Source organism: Rhopilema esculentum, chromosome 7 (assembly GCF_057945365.1).
Source record: "Rhopilema esculentum isolate cy_ngs chromosome 7, ASM5794536v1, whole genome shotgun sequence".
In the NCBI taxonomy this organism is placed as follows: domain Eukaryota; kingdom Metazoa; phylum Cnidaria; class Scyphozoa; order Rhizostomeae; family Rhizostomatidae; genus Rhopilema; species Rhopilema esculentum.
In genome coordinates, this window is record NC_142821.1 from 9,199,728 (window position 1) to 9,215,954 (window position 16,227).

Consider the following 16,227-nt stretch of genomic DNA (forward strand, 5'->3'; position numbering starts at 1 on the left):
AGACACAAAGGGGACCACCCCCAACAAACTGAGACATTTCAACACCTCTTTTTTTAAATCCTTTAGGAATCAGAATTCCGAGTTTAACAGCGACAATTGAAAGAGAGAAACACCTTGATGCCTGTGTACAGCCAATATCAATTCTTTTTTACATTCACTGCAGCTAGTTGCTTCCAGCCTCGCACCCCGGATATAGCTGTTGAGTTTACTTCTGTACAGAAAAAGGCTCAGAAACAAATCATAAAAAGAACGGAATAGTAAGATTTTCAAGTCTAGAGGTAGCCTTTTACTCCATATCTCTCAGATAGCATTTCCAACATTGCTATAATCAAGATAAGAACATCAAGGCAACCAGAGAAAAGTACCACTGCACTTTGTTGTGAAAAAGTATTCTTTTATTTGTAGTGAAATTTCAAATTGGCAAAAATTGCAATTAATCTACAAACTGACATCCTACTCTAGAAAGTAGTGCATTTTCATTATATATATTTCTCATTTAAATAGCTTTGTATTCTAAAGTTTCTAATGAAATCGTTTGTTCAAACTGTTACTATATTCCTTTCCAATCAACTATAAAACGCAACTCAATTTAACACCATCTTAACTACACCTCATCAACAAAATGATAGAAAAAAGGGTCGCTTTGCATTCCTCTCAGTAACAACAAACATAGTTCGTATTTGAATACGATATACAAGAAAACATTTAATTAAATTTAGCTCTTGTAGAAAATTTTTGAGGTTTTCTGCCCAAATACTAAAGATCCCTCTATCATTCTATGAAATATCTATTAAGACACAAACTCAGATTGATTACCGGTGGTCGGAAGTTTCGAGAGTTTGAGAGGCGTTCTCTCGTATTGACATGAGCTTCATTTCTGAGTTCACTCAAGGTTTCTGAGTTCATCTGTGCTGAAGGGTCAAACTTTCCAGTAGCTGCTGATTTCCCGTTTCCTTTAACCATTCCTGAGAAGATCACGGTGAAAGAAAATGAAATTAAAAGAAAATACTTTAATTCAACAGTGATTTTTATCTTAGAAAATTAAACCAACCACCTAGTGAGAAGTATCTGGTTCTAAAAATGCAACTCGAAATTAATTGTTCTGCCTACAAAGTTACATACTCGTGTCATGTATACGTGGCTCTGCATTATACAGAAAAACAATTAAACAGATATTTCAGTTGAAATATACCCTGGCTGAAAATTTTCCAACTGAAAGACTAAATTAAATATAGGTTAAATACCATAACTTTCATTACGTGTATCTGACGTCAAAAAAGATATTTTTCGCGAAAACACAGCACTCATGTAGGCAATCGATATGAAAAATGCCCTGTTTAGCAAATGCCTCCATACGGTATGGTAATATTTTGTCTGAAGTCTGACTTGAAAATATCTTGTAACAAAAACAACATTGAATGTCATAAAGAGACATCTTGCTGAATAAGGATACGTAGTAGTGTTCACACGTCTAAACTATAATTTCGCAAATTTTTACCTGAAAACGACTCTGCACCATCCCTTGCAATTGCTTCTTCTGATCTCGTGTTAATTTTGCTTCCGATACCATTTTATGCCAATTGTCAAGCTGACTAAATAGAAATGACAAATGCTCGGTGTTAGTAAATAGAGACAGAAAAAAGCCGAACAGAATCCGTACATTAAGAACCCTCAGGATAACCCTTTGGCAATGCAGCACCTTCAGTACGAGAATCACTATGTAAAAACATCAGAAACATTTCAGGCTGTTATTGAAAATCGCAGCTTCTTTTATGCGGGTTTACTGTATACTGCATCCGCCAATTTCAACTACCACATTATGTAAACAGAAGGAGCTATAATTTATCATACTATCCTTAAAAATCACAAATTAAATCAAGAATATTTATCAGGTATCTAAATGAAAATAATTTCAACAGAAATTAACAGTTTAACATATGGGTGATTAGAATTCAAAATCACACATGCTGTTAAGTTAAGTCAAAATATAACTAGAACGAATGTTTAAATAACCATCTACTTAAAAACAGATCTTACATTGTAATGACAAGCTAGGGAATAGCTAGATTATTTTGTTAAGGACGTAACTCCAGATCCCAGCTCTTCTTTATGAGCAAAGAGACATCCAATGCTAGCTCTATAAAACCGTAAGAGCCACAAAGAGATGTGGACAGTAAAGTTAACTTAAAGAACTTCTTACTCTTCTTTTTTCCGCAGTGCTTCTTCGTACTTTTTCGGTAGCCTAAATGGGCATTCCTAAAATTAAAACAACATTTTACTGGAAGCTGCTTCAAAATAATACTGTTTGCGATTCAAACAACATTATATTATATCTGAAGCTACAATTAAAAATAAATGTCTTCCACTCCTCGTGCTTCTTCTTCCCATTTTCTTCCCCTCCTTTCCCTCTTTCCTTCCTACCCACTCTCTCTTCCTCTGTATCTTCCTCTCCCCTCTTCCCCCTTCCCTTCTTCCCCTCTTCCCCTCTTCCCCTCTTCCACTCTTCCCCTCTACTACTCTTTCCCTCTTTCTCTCCTCCCCTCTTCCTCTTCCCCTCTCCTTACACCACTACTCCTTTCCTTTTTCCTTCTTCAACTCTCATTCTTCCATTCTCGTTCTTCCACTCTTCCTCTCCCACTCGCCCCCTTTTTTTCTCTCCCTTTTCCTTCCTCCTCTCTCTATTCTCCTTCATCCACTCTTTTATCTCCTCTCTACTTCTTCCCTCTCTCTTTCTTTCTCTATCCTTCTTCTCCCCATTATCTTCCCCTCCCTTTTCTTTCTCTGCTTCCTCCTTTTTCCTTCTTCCTCTCCCCCTCTTGCTTCTCATCTGCTCCACTTCTCCTCTTCCCCTTTCTCTCTCCTTCCTCCCCTCTCCTTTTTCTCTTTTCCTTCTTCTTTCATCTTTCTTCCCTCCCCTTCTTCCCCTTTTCTTCTTGACCTCATCATTCTATACAAAATAGGGTAACAGTAAATACAGCCCCATATGTGACCCTACATTCACAAGCATTATGCAGCCATGCTTTCATTAATACAGCATTATACAGCCAAGCCTTAATTAAGTAAAGTAACATTAACTGGGGCTGGAAAACGTCAGGGCAAAGTTATGTGAAAAACTCTCGAATCGACTAAGGACAGAATTGTTAGTACTCAGTATCAAAACAATGAAACATTAGGAGAATTGGTAGAAGGGCTCTTAAAGACAAAGATAAAAAATTGTTTGTAGAACGTAAGGAAAGATACTAACTTTGGTATCGCCCTCCATGTCAAAGGGTGTACATAAGCGAAAGAAGTTATCTGCGTCTAGTTCATCCCAAACTTTGCTGGCTGTTGATGCCTCGGAACCTTATGATAAATAAACTAATAAACATTACAAATCAAACAAATTGCGTAATACATTTTCAGTCTTTGCAAAAAACTACCTGTAGGCAAAAACGTTTAAATTTGACAAAAATGCAGGTCAGTGCATTTTCGGCTAATTTAGGCCAAATAACGATTTAACAACTTGCAGTTTAGGAGCCTATTTGCAAAAGGTGTTCATTTCGCAATAATGTTATGAAGTGAAACAAGTCCTAGTATTGAGAAACCGAAGATCAAACAAGCAAAGTTGTATTGTTAATAAGGACATCTGTTACAAAAGCAATTGATCTTAAAGCAACATAGAAAAAATGGCGAAAACGAGAGCATGAAAGACAACACAATTAAACACTGCTGCCAGGAAACGAGAATCTGGCAGCTTCATTTTAAAATAACTGCTCAGGATTCTAAAAATCTTGTTGCTGATGGTACTCGATGAGCTGGGCTCAACAGAATAGGTTCACCTGGTAAAAGAGGCTCATTCCAGAAGTTGTACGATGCTGTCAAGCCAACAGTAACCATGTCCTGAAGTAGCGCTGGATAGAATGTGCTATACGGCGCAAAGAAGATATCTTCGTTGGTGCCAATTAGAACAGGCTTCGTCTCCGTAAACAAATGGAATACACAGTTGCGACATGAGCTGAAATAAATATGACTTTTAAACGAGACTGTGAAAGAGCATTGAATGATTGTACATGAGATCTAAAATTGTGTCGCACTAAAAAACGACGTTGTTCAAGTATTAAATTGATTCATGGGTTATACCATTATACTAGTTACAAACCCAATAGCTATTGGAGGCTATGGAGGGATATTTTATGTTCCCCAGAGTTACGAAATCAGCCATTAGATTTTGTTGCTTATCCAGGGACTATGAACAGTTTCAAGATATTTTATGAGTACGTAAAGGTATGTTAAAAAGGCTATATACAGTTTCAATATATTTTTGAGTATGTAAAAGTGTTGGTTTGAAATCCCAAGAACAATGACAAAAAGAGGTTGACAAAACTGAATCAACATGCTGTTGATATTCTTTCATCCATGATTATCTTTCAATGCTTTAAAAATTGCGTTTCTAATAAATTATTTATTACTAAACATCAATTGCACAACTTTTCATGTATATTATAGTACACATATTAAAAACATTAGCATTGAGTTCAGAGAACAAGATTATTGCACCGTAGCTGACGAAAAACAAAGAAAATATTTTTCTCTATCTACTTATACAAATGTTTATGTTCGTATTATCTTCATGAAAATAGCTTTCTCTTACTTGATATTGATTTTCCTTGTAACTGCACAAACCTCAACGTTTTCACAGGCTATGATATTAACAACAGTCTCGACAGGGCCTAAAAACAGCTTTGTACCGTGACATTTCTCGATAGAGATAGCACGTAAAGGCGACAGCAAATACATGTGTGAGTACTGGCAACGGTGCACTTTTACTCGGCTCTTGGTCAGCGGGTCTCCAGCTCTTGCCACTGTTCGTTTGCAGACTTGGTTGAAAACCATCATGTGGTTGCTAGGAAATAAACGCTGCATGGTCTTTTCGAGTATTTGAGACAACAATCATTTGTAAGGATCAAACCATTTAAACGGTTTGCATAACTTTAATAAGGGGTGCATAACTTTAATAATTTCCATGCAACAATTAAAAACAAACTTCCATGATGAAACATAAACCCGGTCTTTGTTTTCTTGAAGGAATGATAGAGAGGTCCATTCCATTAAATGACTTCAAACATAAGAAAATACCTTATTCTCCCTGCAGATTTGGGACATTCCAGGTAACAGGCCATTTTCAGGGGATGGAATAAAGCAAATACACAACTATGTACCCATTTTCAGGCTAATGGGTACCGGAATATACATAACAGAAGAAACAAGCAACCTTTACCCAAGTGATTTTGCCTACAACGATCAAATATTTCGTGATTCTAGGGGTGTACCGAATCAGGATTTTCAGAATCCGGCCGGAACCGGATTTACCGGATTTCTTCGTGGAATATCCGGCCGGATTCTACCGGATAATCTGACCATTTATAGAATTTTCAGTAATAAAAAGTTTTGAGCCACTTTGCGAAAAAATGTATAGCCAGAAGATCAAAGAGACCTATTCAGGGTTGCCAGATTGAATTTACAAACGAAGGCTAGACTGGTGAGCAATTTGAGCCAAAATGCTCATAAAAAGGCCAAATCAAAAACTCTCTCAAGAATCCATCGAGCAGGCACTGGTTATATTTCTACGCTTGTGCCTGTTAGATAATTTCTTAACTTTGATAAGAATCTTACTTTTTTCCAAAACCCTTTGCTAATATCAAGATAATATTTAGGTTAGGTGATAAAATTTGAAATTTGGTTAACACTTTGTAGTTAACTACTAATTCCATGAATGTAGTAATTACTCATTAATTTTAGACGTTCTGCTGAAAAGGCCAACAAGGTCAAATTTAAGTAGTAAGCAAAAAACAATTTTTCCAGGCAATCTAAATCTAAAAACAAAAAATGAAAAATTTGGCCTAAAAAGCCGATCTGGAAACCCTGGACCAAATCTGTGAATTATATCATCCAGTCTTCCTGTTTCGTGATGACGAGCACTTTCATTTCAAATCTGTTTTCAAGGCGCTTGTTTTATCGTCGATATTGATTAGTTCTGGAAAATCCATTTTTAATCACTGTATGAAGGGAGTCTGACTTGGTTTTCCAAATTTTCTTAGTTATGATTAAAGTTCTGGAAAATCCGGCAACTGGCCGGATTTCGGAAACAAATCCGGCCGGAACCGGATTTTCAAAAAATCAGCGATCCGGCGCCGGATTATCCGGCCTACCGGATATCCGGTACATCCCTACGTGATTCCCCACAATTGTTACCCAGACCTTCTCCCCCAATTTCAAATTCAAATCAATTAGCCTTTAAGGAAAAATCAACAAATCATCTTATGCTGCTTTAAATTTTAAACAAAATTAGTACAAACCCAGCTGGAGCAAAGTTGGCATTTGAGATAATTTTGTTCGAAATGGGGCCTTGACTTAGTTTGATGCTCGTGTTCAGATCAATTTCATTAGTAATTGAATCTTGCAATTCCCGAAGATCGATCGATGCTCGGTTGTTTCTTATCAGCTCTTCACCCATACTGCTGCTTAGGCTAACACTTAGGCCTGAAGAAGAGATTGAAAGTAAACAAATAAATCGTCTCTCACAAATAAGCTGATAATGGTGATGCATAAACAATTTTTATACTTAAAAATTCAAAAAAAGTAACAGACCTCACATACGGGTAATAATATCAGAGTTTAGTGGAAGGGTGGACGTACTTGTCCTGCCAACACATAACACTTTAGCAAGATTGCTTTTAGTCATTAACCGATTTTTAAAAAGGGGGACATCGGACGAATAATTATATTCAGTATGTTAAAGGTACATGTTTCTCTAATTCATCCTCCTCCTTCTGTTTTTCAAACTTTCCCTTTTCTCTTTATTCAAGTTAAGAGGGTTCTTGAAGAGCTGAGGATGAGACTTGTAGAGATTGTATAGGCTAGCAATATGGCTTGAGATAGCATAGTCTAGCAATTGAATGTGATGTTTAAAGTATTATTAAATATCTTCAGAGTGATCAAACCTAGAGCATGGATGCATAAACTCCACTATTTAGATTCAATCAAACTTCGAAAAAACGAACAAATAGAAAACAAATACTGGTGAAGCATAGGAAGAGAATTTTTTGAAATTATCTAAAAATTATAAAATTAGCTCAAATTAAGAAAACAGAAAAGAGGAAGACTTAAAAACTTCTAAATGCAGCGTTTTCATTACAAAAATCAAATGCAATAACAGGAAAGCATAACATAAAACAAACTTAAAAAATTAACTTATTAACGGCACTAATTCTTTGAATAATGAAATACCTTCACGTTGTTTCATTAATCATACCAATTTTGCCTAGGAGTCATACAGACACGTGAAAAAGTTCGAATAGAAGATACCGATTGTGTTTAAACAGGATCAAAACTCACTATCTTCACAAGCAACACTGTATGCTCTGCCACGCAGCCTTTGTCCTGATGATATCGTGCCAGAAACTCCAAAAGGGTTACTCTTCAAATTCAAAGTTATCCATTTGTAAAGCTTCTTCGTAGAAAATGTCCTTGAAATCTACGAAAAATTATTTTAAAAATAAATTATCGTAATTTATTCAATATAAAAGAATCTAAAAACAAAACATTGCTGTTGCAAAACAAACAATCATAAATCATGCGAATGAAACTAATCATTTTTTATCGTTACCAATGACAATTTTTTTGTACACAAAACCATTGTTTTGGTAGACCAATAAACAGCGCGACGGTGTGTCTTTAAGAAGGGCTTACTCAAGCCAGCAAAGCATGATGGGTATCATAAAAATCGTTGATTGCAAGTAAGGCAAGCTGCTGTTGTTAGGAAATAAACATCCAAGGTTTGAAGTTGAATGACCATTGCTTTATATTACCTCATTTTGGATATACCTATATTCGTAATACCTTATTAACTAAACTTCTCTATGTGTGTGATTTCAATTATTCGATTAACACAATTTCAAGAAGAGGCAAAGAAAATTCCAGCACTATATTGTATAAGAAAGCTTTAAAACCAGTCACATACAGGAGACTATATGATTATGCTAAAAAATTATCGAATCACCTAAACAAAGTAAGCAAAATCTGTACCTTTGAATATCCAGAACTTTGGGCTTGCGATTGTCTTGAAGCAAGTTCGTCTACAGGAACCACATCTCTAAAAATGAAAATAAAGAAGGAAATAAAATCACATATATCATTGAACAAATAAAAATATTTCGAAACAAGTACATACTGAATTATATTTCGAATATCAACATGGCAGTAGGACGTTCAGCTAATCGTCAAGGGTTATAAGAATCCTAGAACTGGATCACCAGGTAATCGTCAAGGATTATAAGAATCCTAGAACTGGATCTCCAGGTAATAGTCAAAGGTTATAAGAATCCTAGCACTGGATCATCAGGTCGTCAAGGATTATAAGAATCCTAGAACTGGATCACCAGGTAATCGTCAAGGATTATAAGAATCCTAGAACTGGATCACCAGGTAATAGTCAAGGGTTAGAAGAATCCTAGCACTGGATCACCAGGTACTCGTCAAGAATTATAAGAATCCTAGACCTGGATCTCCAGGTAATAGTCAAAGGTTATAAGAATCCTAGCACTGGATCATCAGGTGATAGTCAAGAGTTAAAAGAATCCTAGCACTGGATCATCAGGTCGTCAAGGATTATAATAATCCTAGAACTGGATCACCAGGTAATCGTCAAGGATTATAAGAATCCTAGAACTGGATCACCAGGTAATCGTCAAGGATTATAAGAATCCTAGAACTGGATCACCAGGTAATAGTCAAGGGTTAGAAGAATCCTAGCACTGGATCACCAGGTACTCGTCAAGGATTATAAGAATCCTAGAACTGGATCTCCAGGTAATAGTCAAAGGTTATAAGAATCCTAGCACTGGATCATCAGGTCGTCAAGGATTATAAGAATCCTAGAACTGGATCTCCAGGTAATAGACAAGGGTTATAAGAATCCTAGAACTGGATCACCAGGTAATAGTCAAGGGCTATAAGAATCCTAAAACTGGATCACCAGGTAATCGTCAAGGGTTATAAGAATCCTAGAACTGGATTACCAGGTAATCGTCAAGGGTTATAAGAATCCAAGCATTGGATCACAATAAATATCACAAAGAATGTAAAAGACCTAAATTAACAATTCCATCAAGATACCAAGTAGCTTGTTTTCAAAGAATGACTTACCTGCCACTTGTTCCAGAAATAAGCAATCCAAGGGCTTTCAGGGCATCAAGAGTTAACGAGCTATCGCCATTAGCACCCATACTATAAGCATCTAAAATGAAATTTAAGTGACAAGAGTCTTTAACAGATGATTGCAGCCAAATGGAAATCATTCGTCTGTAGGCTAGGCTTCTGCATTGCAGCTAGATCGCGTAAAAGTACCTATTCTCTGATATATCACACGATTAAAAGAGAATCAAACTGTGTCCTACCGTAGACAGGTTACATATAAATGACGAAGACAGGGATCTTTATTACATTCTCATCTACAATGTCATGTTTTCATGTTCTGATTTATCAACAATGCTGACAATATAATTCATCCATCGTTCAGAAATAATCCCCTTCTAAATTGATCCCCCATTTTGGGGTTATGTCTCGGTCAATCGAATATTTCACCTGATTGCAAAAATTATCTTTTAGAATGTTTGGCCTGTTTGGTCAACATGTTTTGCCAAATGACACTTGTCTGAAGGCGTTCAAAAAAATTGTTTTGTGAAAAATTCTGGGTCTGTTTGACCACTTACACGAACTCTTCACTAAACATTTGATCTCATTTTGATCAAACGCATGCGCAGAAAAAAACAAATCTTAGTAAAAAAGATTGTTGCTGTTCTTTGTCCAATGTCATAAACGGGGAGATATAAACAAAACAATTCCACAGTTTGGTTATTAGAAACCGCAGTATTCGTGAAGCGTTCTTCATGTTGTGTATTCGTTTACACATCGCGACAACTCCATAACTGCTTGGTGAAATTCTAGGACTGTTTGACAACCGACTCAGAGAAGAGAAAAATACAGAAATTAACTACAATTCTTATTCGATGGAATTTTTGATCAGTTTCACTGAATCTAAAGAAATTTGAAAAATCCCCGCTTTGATGAGTCCAATTCTAAAAGCTATCTTGTTGAGCCTAGCCCCTCAACTCCCCCACCCCCACCCCTACGCTTTGCCCTGATCGATGCGATACGGAAAAAACAAACTGATCAACAAAACCTGGTTCAACAAGCAGCTCTAAAATTTCCATTAGATTGTTCTGTACAAATTGCAATTGTGCGTGCTCGTTCATTGTCTAAAAGAAGAAAAAAATTTAGTATTATGTTACTGCAATCGGCTGTTACTGCAAGATGGCTTTAACAGTATTTCCAACAAAATGACATAACATTACAAACTACTAAGAATGAATAGATATCGAACAAAAGGTTTGGATGAAACAATCCTAAAGGAAAGTTGCGCAATCTAATTAAACCAACAAATCGGCTCACTAATCCTTATTTGCAGAAAGCACCAACACGAACAGCTAATTTCTGAAGAAAAGCATTACATATTGGAAGATCTTGTCAATCTTGGTTGTCGTTCGCTGTCAGAGTAGTTCATTATTGCAAAGAAAGTGGTTTTTAAAAACAAATGCATTTTCCTGCATGATATTAACTAGTCACGCAAAATGAGTTGAGGTTGGCTTGGGGTTAAAACTCCTAAACAAAACATGATGTTTTGTAAAGACCAATTCCTAAGTAAGGTGAGATTTCTGAAAGAGTTCGTTTAAGTTGCCATCAGATTAGCAATCTTAAGTCAAACCATGATCTCATTACATAAAAAACACAACATCTCGAAAACCATTACATACAGTATTAAAAAGGGAATTAAATATTAAGGATATATTTGACGTCTGAACATTATGTGAATGGCGGCCCATAATAAATGCAAAATGGTATTATAACTTCATTTGGCTTGTAAGTGCCAACATTTCTAATAAAGGAGTAACAACCATATTCTACTGAACTTCAGAACTTATGGTATTTCGAAAGGCACAAGCTAGACTCGGGGGGATGCTGATATAGAAAATTGTATGGGGTTTAGTCGTGCGTACGATATTCTGCTACCTTGTGCCAGCAAAACAAAGACAAAAAGACATCCTGCTTCGGAAAATACAGAAAAAAGCAACCAAACTTGGAAATAATTGGAAATATAATTTGAACACAGGCTGCACCCAGGAAAGCAAAGGATCGGTCACAACTTAATTTTGGCAGTGAAACATTCTATCGTCAATTTCTGCAGTAAAAATACTACAAAGCAACAGGTAGCACAAGATGCCAAGTTGCATCTAGGCGCTAATTCGATGGGACTTGTTCATGGAGCTGAGAATAATTTAAAGTCGCCATGCAAATAGATAATTTTCCGCCTATTCAAGATAACTTCAAGAAAGAAAATACCCTGCAAATTGATATTGAAAAGAAAAGACTTGTGAAATATCCTTCTTTTATCTTAATTTTTCATTTTCGGTTGATTGTTGGATTCATCATTGGTTAACATCGGGTAAAGTAAAAATTGACATAACAAAGTAGCTTTACAATGACCTGAGAAATAAAATCAATCAAGGTATACCCACTGTACGCAACCATATACAGGAAAGACACCAAGAAAAATGTTTCTCTCATCTATCAAACAATTATAGAGTTTTGAAGTGATGTCGTCACAAAAATCGCCTTATTGGCGAAAATCGGCCACACGAGCACAGGTTTTCCCCCATCTGTTATTCGGTCTCTGCTCATAACTTCATGAACAAGGCCAAAATAACAGTAATCTGGTAACAAATTTCAAATATTTCATTGGCTATATCTCACCCGATTTTTGACACGTTTAACTGATTTTGCATATTTAGAAGTATTTCATGGCGTTCTATTAGGTTGTGTGATCAAAATTCAAACATTTGTAGAATAGATTTTTATGATAACACACTTAAGAGCCCTACTGAAAGCAACTGTCCCTCAAGAATATGTCTATTGGTCCAGAAAAGCCTTTTCTTAATTGAAGTCTATGACAATATCTTATCATTTTGTTAACACAAATTAATGATGCCTGTCATCTTTAATTTAAGTCTTCGACAATATCTAATCATTTTGGTACCACAAATTTATGAGGCCTGAGTTTATAAATCTATTTTAAGTTTGGATTTGGAAAGCTGAAAGCATTGTAAAGAAAGTTGATAATGAATTTGTTTCAGTTTGTATCTATTAAAACAGTTTGGGACCCAGAATTATTCATGAGGCAGTCTGTAAATCGATAAAAATTAATACATTCTATTCAAATTGTTTTTAAACCTTATATTAAAATAGTTTAATAAAATTTTAAATTTCAAAAGCAGCATACCTTTGCTCCAACTCCAGCTCTTCCTTCCAGCTCTGGCGACCTTGATCGAGAGGGCCATCTGTTCCATGTATTAAGGAAAATTCTCTACTGCAAAAGTTTTGTCAAGTTTTTAAAAATCAACTTAAAATTTTGCATCTCCTACTAATTGACCACTAGCTGAACAAATGAACAAATTTGTGATGTTGATTAGCATTGTTTTAGTTACGACTATCATTGCAATATTATGATGATTATAATGATTCCCATTTCAGGTAAAGGATACTCTTCCCCAACCACCAGTGAAGCCTTTATGGAAATTACATGTGCATGCTGCATATAGAGAAATATCAGGAACTTCAATAGATCTACAGAGCACCTTTCTCTCCATTTAGCTGTTTGAAAGAAAAAAGAAAACATATGAAAATGCAGTTTATGCATTATCAAAAACTGAACTTTATCTACATACCAAACTAACAAAGAACCATGAAATGAAATGAATGACATGATAAATATTTTAAGAAAAGCCTTTTACTTGATGGGGCCATCATTTTTGAATTTGAAAAGCACTTCTTTGCTACTCAGAGAAATTTTGTTATCTCCATTATCATTGAACTTTGAAATCATTTGAAATCAGTTTGATATCAATTGACAACCTACTTACAGAGGCTTTGCAATAAAAGGTTCCCTTGTATCAAAATATAAATTTTCTGGAAGCAGACAACAGACTAACCCTTTTCTTCATCTGTCTTACAGGTCAAATATTGCTCAGCTACCATCAGTCTAAATTCACAATTATGCTCTGTAACTGTATCACACGTCTGAAAATATCTAGAAGACAATTCATTCAAGAAAATGATATTTTTTGAACTTCTGTATCTCTACCCAGATTTGGCCCATGTGCCTAGGGTTTGACAACCCTGGTAAAGAAGTGTGGGTTAATGAAACCATTGCTGAACCACAAATCCAATAGGGGTTTATAAAATCAAAGCCTATTTTACTGAACATCCCGTTGTATAACAAAAACTACCATGTCTTTATACCCATTGAGACCAAATAAAAAAGTTGTTTGCATGGGCAGAATAATTTTAAGGATTTTCTATTAACAAGTGGCTACCAAACTTAAATGAAAACTGAATCAATTTCATATGCTTAGTTTTGTGGTTTAAAACTTACATTTAGACATTCTTTATAAATCTCATTTCTATATTTTGGATTGTGAACTAGGGCCTTGGCAAGCATAAATTATGTACTGTGTTTGGTTTAAGAAGACAAAATTAAGCAAGAGAACTGAAGAATAAACTTATATCATATCGTTCAAAAAAGCTACATATAATAAAAATAATAAAAGAGAACTGTACATACAACCATGCTACATCCTCACTTATTTGGAGTTTGTTGCATGCAATATGCTTCCATATAGCATAGCTGCAATAAAAATGGATACAATGAATGGTTAGGATCTTTAACTAATAGTTAATATGTTGCATCATTGTGTAGCACTAATTAAGAAGCTAGAAACATTTGAATAAAGTTTTCAACAAAAAGGAAGATTGCATGTAAGTGAAGCAGAGGAAGACCAAAAGACACCCAGGCAGAAAAAAAACACCACAAATAGAGTGGATTGAGATAATGACTGAATGAGTGGTGGCTGGCAAAGGTTCACAAGAGCAGGCTCTTAATTGGTTGAGAAACTGGAATTGCAATAAACAGTATTAAGTATGAAAATAAGCTTAAAGTGACTTAATTGAAGCATACCTTATTCTTGGATATCCTGCTTTACCTTTGTTTTTTGCATAAGCAAACAACTTTTTTAGATTCTAGAACAAATAAAATAAGGTAAAACCTACAAAGCATACAAGCATTTTTAAGGACATTTCTGTGGCCTATTTGAAATTTTAGAATTTATGCTTTTAGCAAAATAAATCAATTCAAAAAACAAATTACAGGAGGCAGCATCTACATTGTCTTTTCTTAAATCAAGCAAAAGGTTGTTTAAAATAACTGCACAACATGCTTTAAATAAATTTGTGTTAACAAAAAATTGTTTCTTTAATTTACTGAGAGAGGCATGCAAATCAAAAAGTCTTTGGATGAAGATCAATCAATAAAAATTGAAATACTGGAATGTGAATTTTAGTTTGTCATTTGGTAAGTGTTCTTTGTTTTGTTATTTAATTACGTGTCCAAGCATGGTGAACAGGTTTGTTTTCTGTTTTTCGTAAGTTTATTCTTTGGGTAGATGCTGGATTAATAGACACCAACTTATTTCAGTAAGTTCATAGTTTCATATTGTTGTCAAAACTAACCTTCGTTGGAATTCTTTGTTTTGTTTGTTTATTAAGGTACATTGATTTTAATGTGTCAAATATTTAGCTTACAAGCTAATTTTGAAAACAACAGAAAAAGGTATATAAAGTTAAATCAAGGTTTAAAATATGAAATTACTGTCTAATTATTAAATATTAAAGGTCCTATGTACAACTAAACTGCAGTCTTCAGTCTAAAAGAGTTTTTATATCCATTCTTTTTATACTCATTTTAAATTGGATGAAGATAATATATATAAAATCTTCATTTCAAACTGGGCATAGGGATGGGAGACATAAGGACCGGGAATAGACTGCATTCTTCATCATACACTAAATCTAAGGTGATTCTAAAATAATCCACAAAATTCACTTTCAAAAATGGAATCTAAAAATATCTTATCTGCGCATAATCTTGATGATAGAAAAAAAAAATTTCTACATAGTTTCAAGCTTGTTTTCTCTAATTCTTGTCAGTTAGTTGGTGTTAATCTTAGTCTTTTAGTACTCATTCTTGTTTACGTTATGTTACCTTTATTTCTAATTCAGGATTCTAACCTAAAAGTAATTTTTTAAAAAGTAATTGTCATCAAAATGGCAATAGAAGTACATCATTTATCACATCTGCACCAAATTTATTTGTCAAATTAAACTTGTTTGTCAATTTCAAAGGAGTAATCTCAAAGTCCAGATCCGAAAGTGGGTAATTGAAAATGCTATGGCTTCTTTGTTTTTTCATAAATGATTAAAAAAATTGAGATCCTCCAAAGACCAAGCAGCAATAAGTTGATAAAACTGTGACATTTGTGCCAAAATTCCTCTCCATTTTATTGAAAATTTGCATAGATCATTTTTTGGCCGGCCCTGTGCTGCCCTTTTGTCTTGTTAGTACCCCCATCAATAATATTGAAGTTATTCCATCAATAAAATGAATTATGGACTTAAATTTAAAAATTTGTGTAATTTAAACTTTGTTTTATGATTGCCTGAAATTTTGAAGTGATTCCTATTGTCATTCTATAAATATAAACAATTAACTTTTCTTTTTGTTTTCAACAACTTGACCCGGCACAGTCACAACATTGGCTTCCGTTCGAATACTTTTGGGAGGTAAGTGTAAATTCGTGGGTTGTGAATGAAATTAACTCTTCACGTTTAACTATAAAATTGATGGAAAGGGTTTTTAAGAGCTGTGGAATACCTTCACGAATTGTTAATTGTTAGCTAAATCTCATTAGTTAAATTCTAGCTAGACTAAATGTGTTTTCATTTCATGCTTCAATATTCAACTAAAAATCGCTTACATGATGAACAAGCTTTGTAGGAGGAGGTATTGGCACAATTCCAAACTCAAATGGCTCAGGATTTATCCAGAGTGATACACTTGAAGATGATGAAGACATATTGCATTTTTTCTTCCAATAAAATTAAAAATAAAAATATGCTTTCTTTGACATTTTGACTCATAAACATCTACTGCTGCCCGCCATCAATTTTCGACGATTCTGTGCACCAACAACAACTTCAGTAGCAGCCTCGAGCTGATTCGGTAGTTGTCATGGCGATCCA

The 16,227-nt window shown here is 34.8% G+C and overlaps 1 protein-coding gene across 1 annotated transcript; it reads right to left on the minus strand.

Moving 5' to 3' along the window:
- Nucleotides 1–57: 57 nt before the first annotated feature.
- On the minus strand, nt 58–16,179 carry LOC135683661 (TBCC domain-containing protein 1). The gene is made up of 17 exons (XM_065198976.2): nt 15,963–16,179; nt 14,108–14,169; nt 13,715–13,777; nt 13,083–13,180; nt 12,636–12,744; nt 12,374–12,431; nt 10,220–10,295; nt 9,184–9,274; nt 8,065–8,131; nt 7,375–7,513; nt 6,336–6,519; nt 4,631–4,882; nt 3,819–3,994; nt 3,245–3,342; nt 2,201–2,256; nt 1,499–1,592; nt 58–965 (listed from the first exon to the last, which is right to left on the minus strand). Exons 1-17 carry the CDS (start codon nt 16,059–16,061, stop codon nt 903–905), a joined length of 1,785 nt encoding a protein of 594 aa, XP_065055048.2. The 5' UTR covers nt 16,062–16,179; the 3' UTR covers nt 58–902.
- Between the last annotated feature and the right edge of the window lie 48 nt (nt 16,180–16,227).

Coding starts and splice junctions, on each gene's coding strand:
- LOC135683661 (XM_065198976.2), bottom strand. CDS start 16,061: ATGTCTTCATCATCTTCAAGTGTATCACTCTGGATAAATCCTGAGCCA. Junction 9,275..10,219: donor AGAGCTGCTTGTTGAACCAG/GTTTTGTTGATC, acceptor ATTTCATTTTAG/ATGCTTATAGTATGGGTGCT. Junction 8,132..9,183: donor ATTTCTGGAACAAGTGGCAG/GTAAGTCATTCT, acceptor TTTCATTTTTAG/AGATGTGGTTCCTGTAGACG.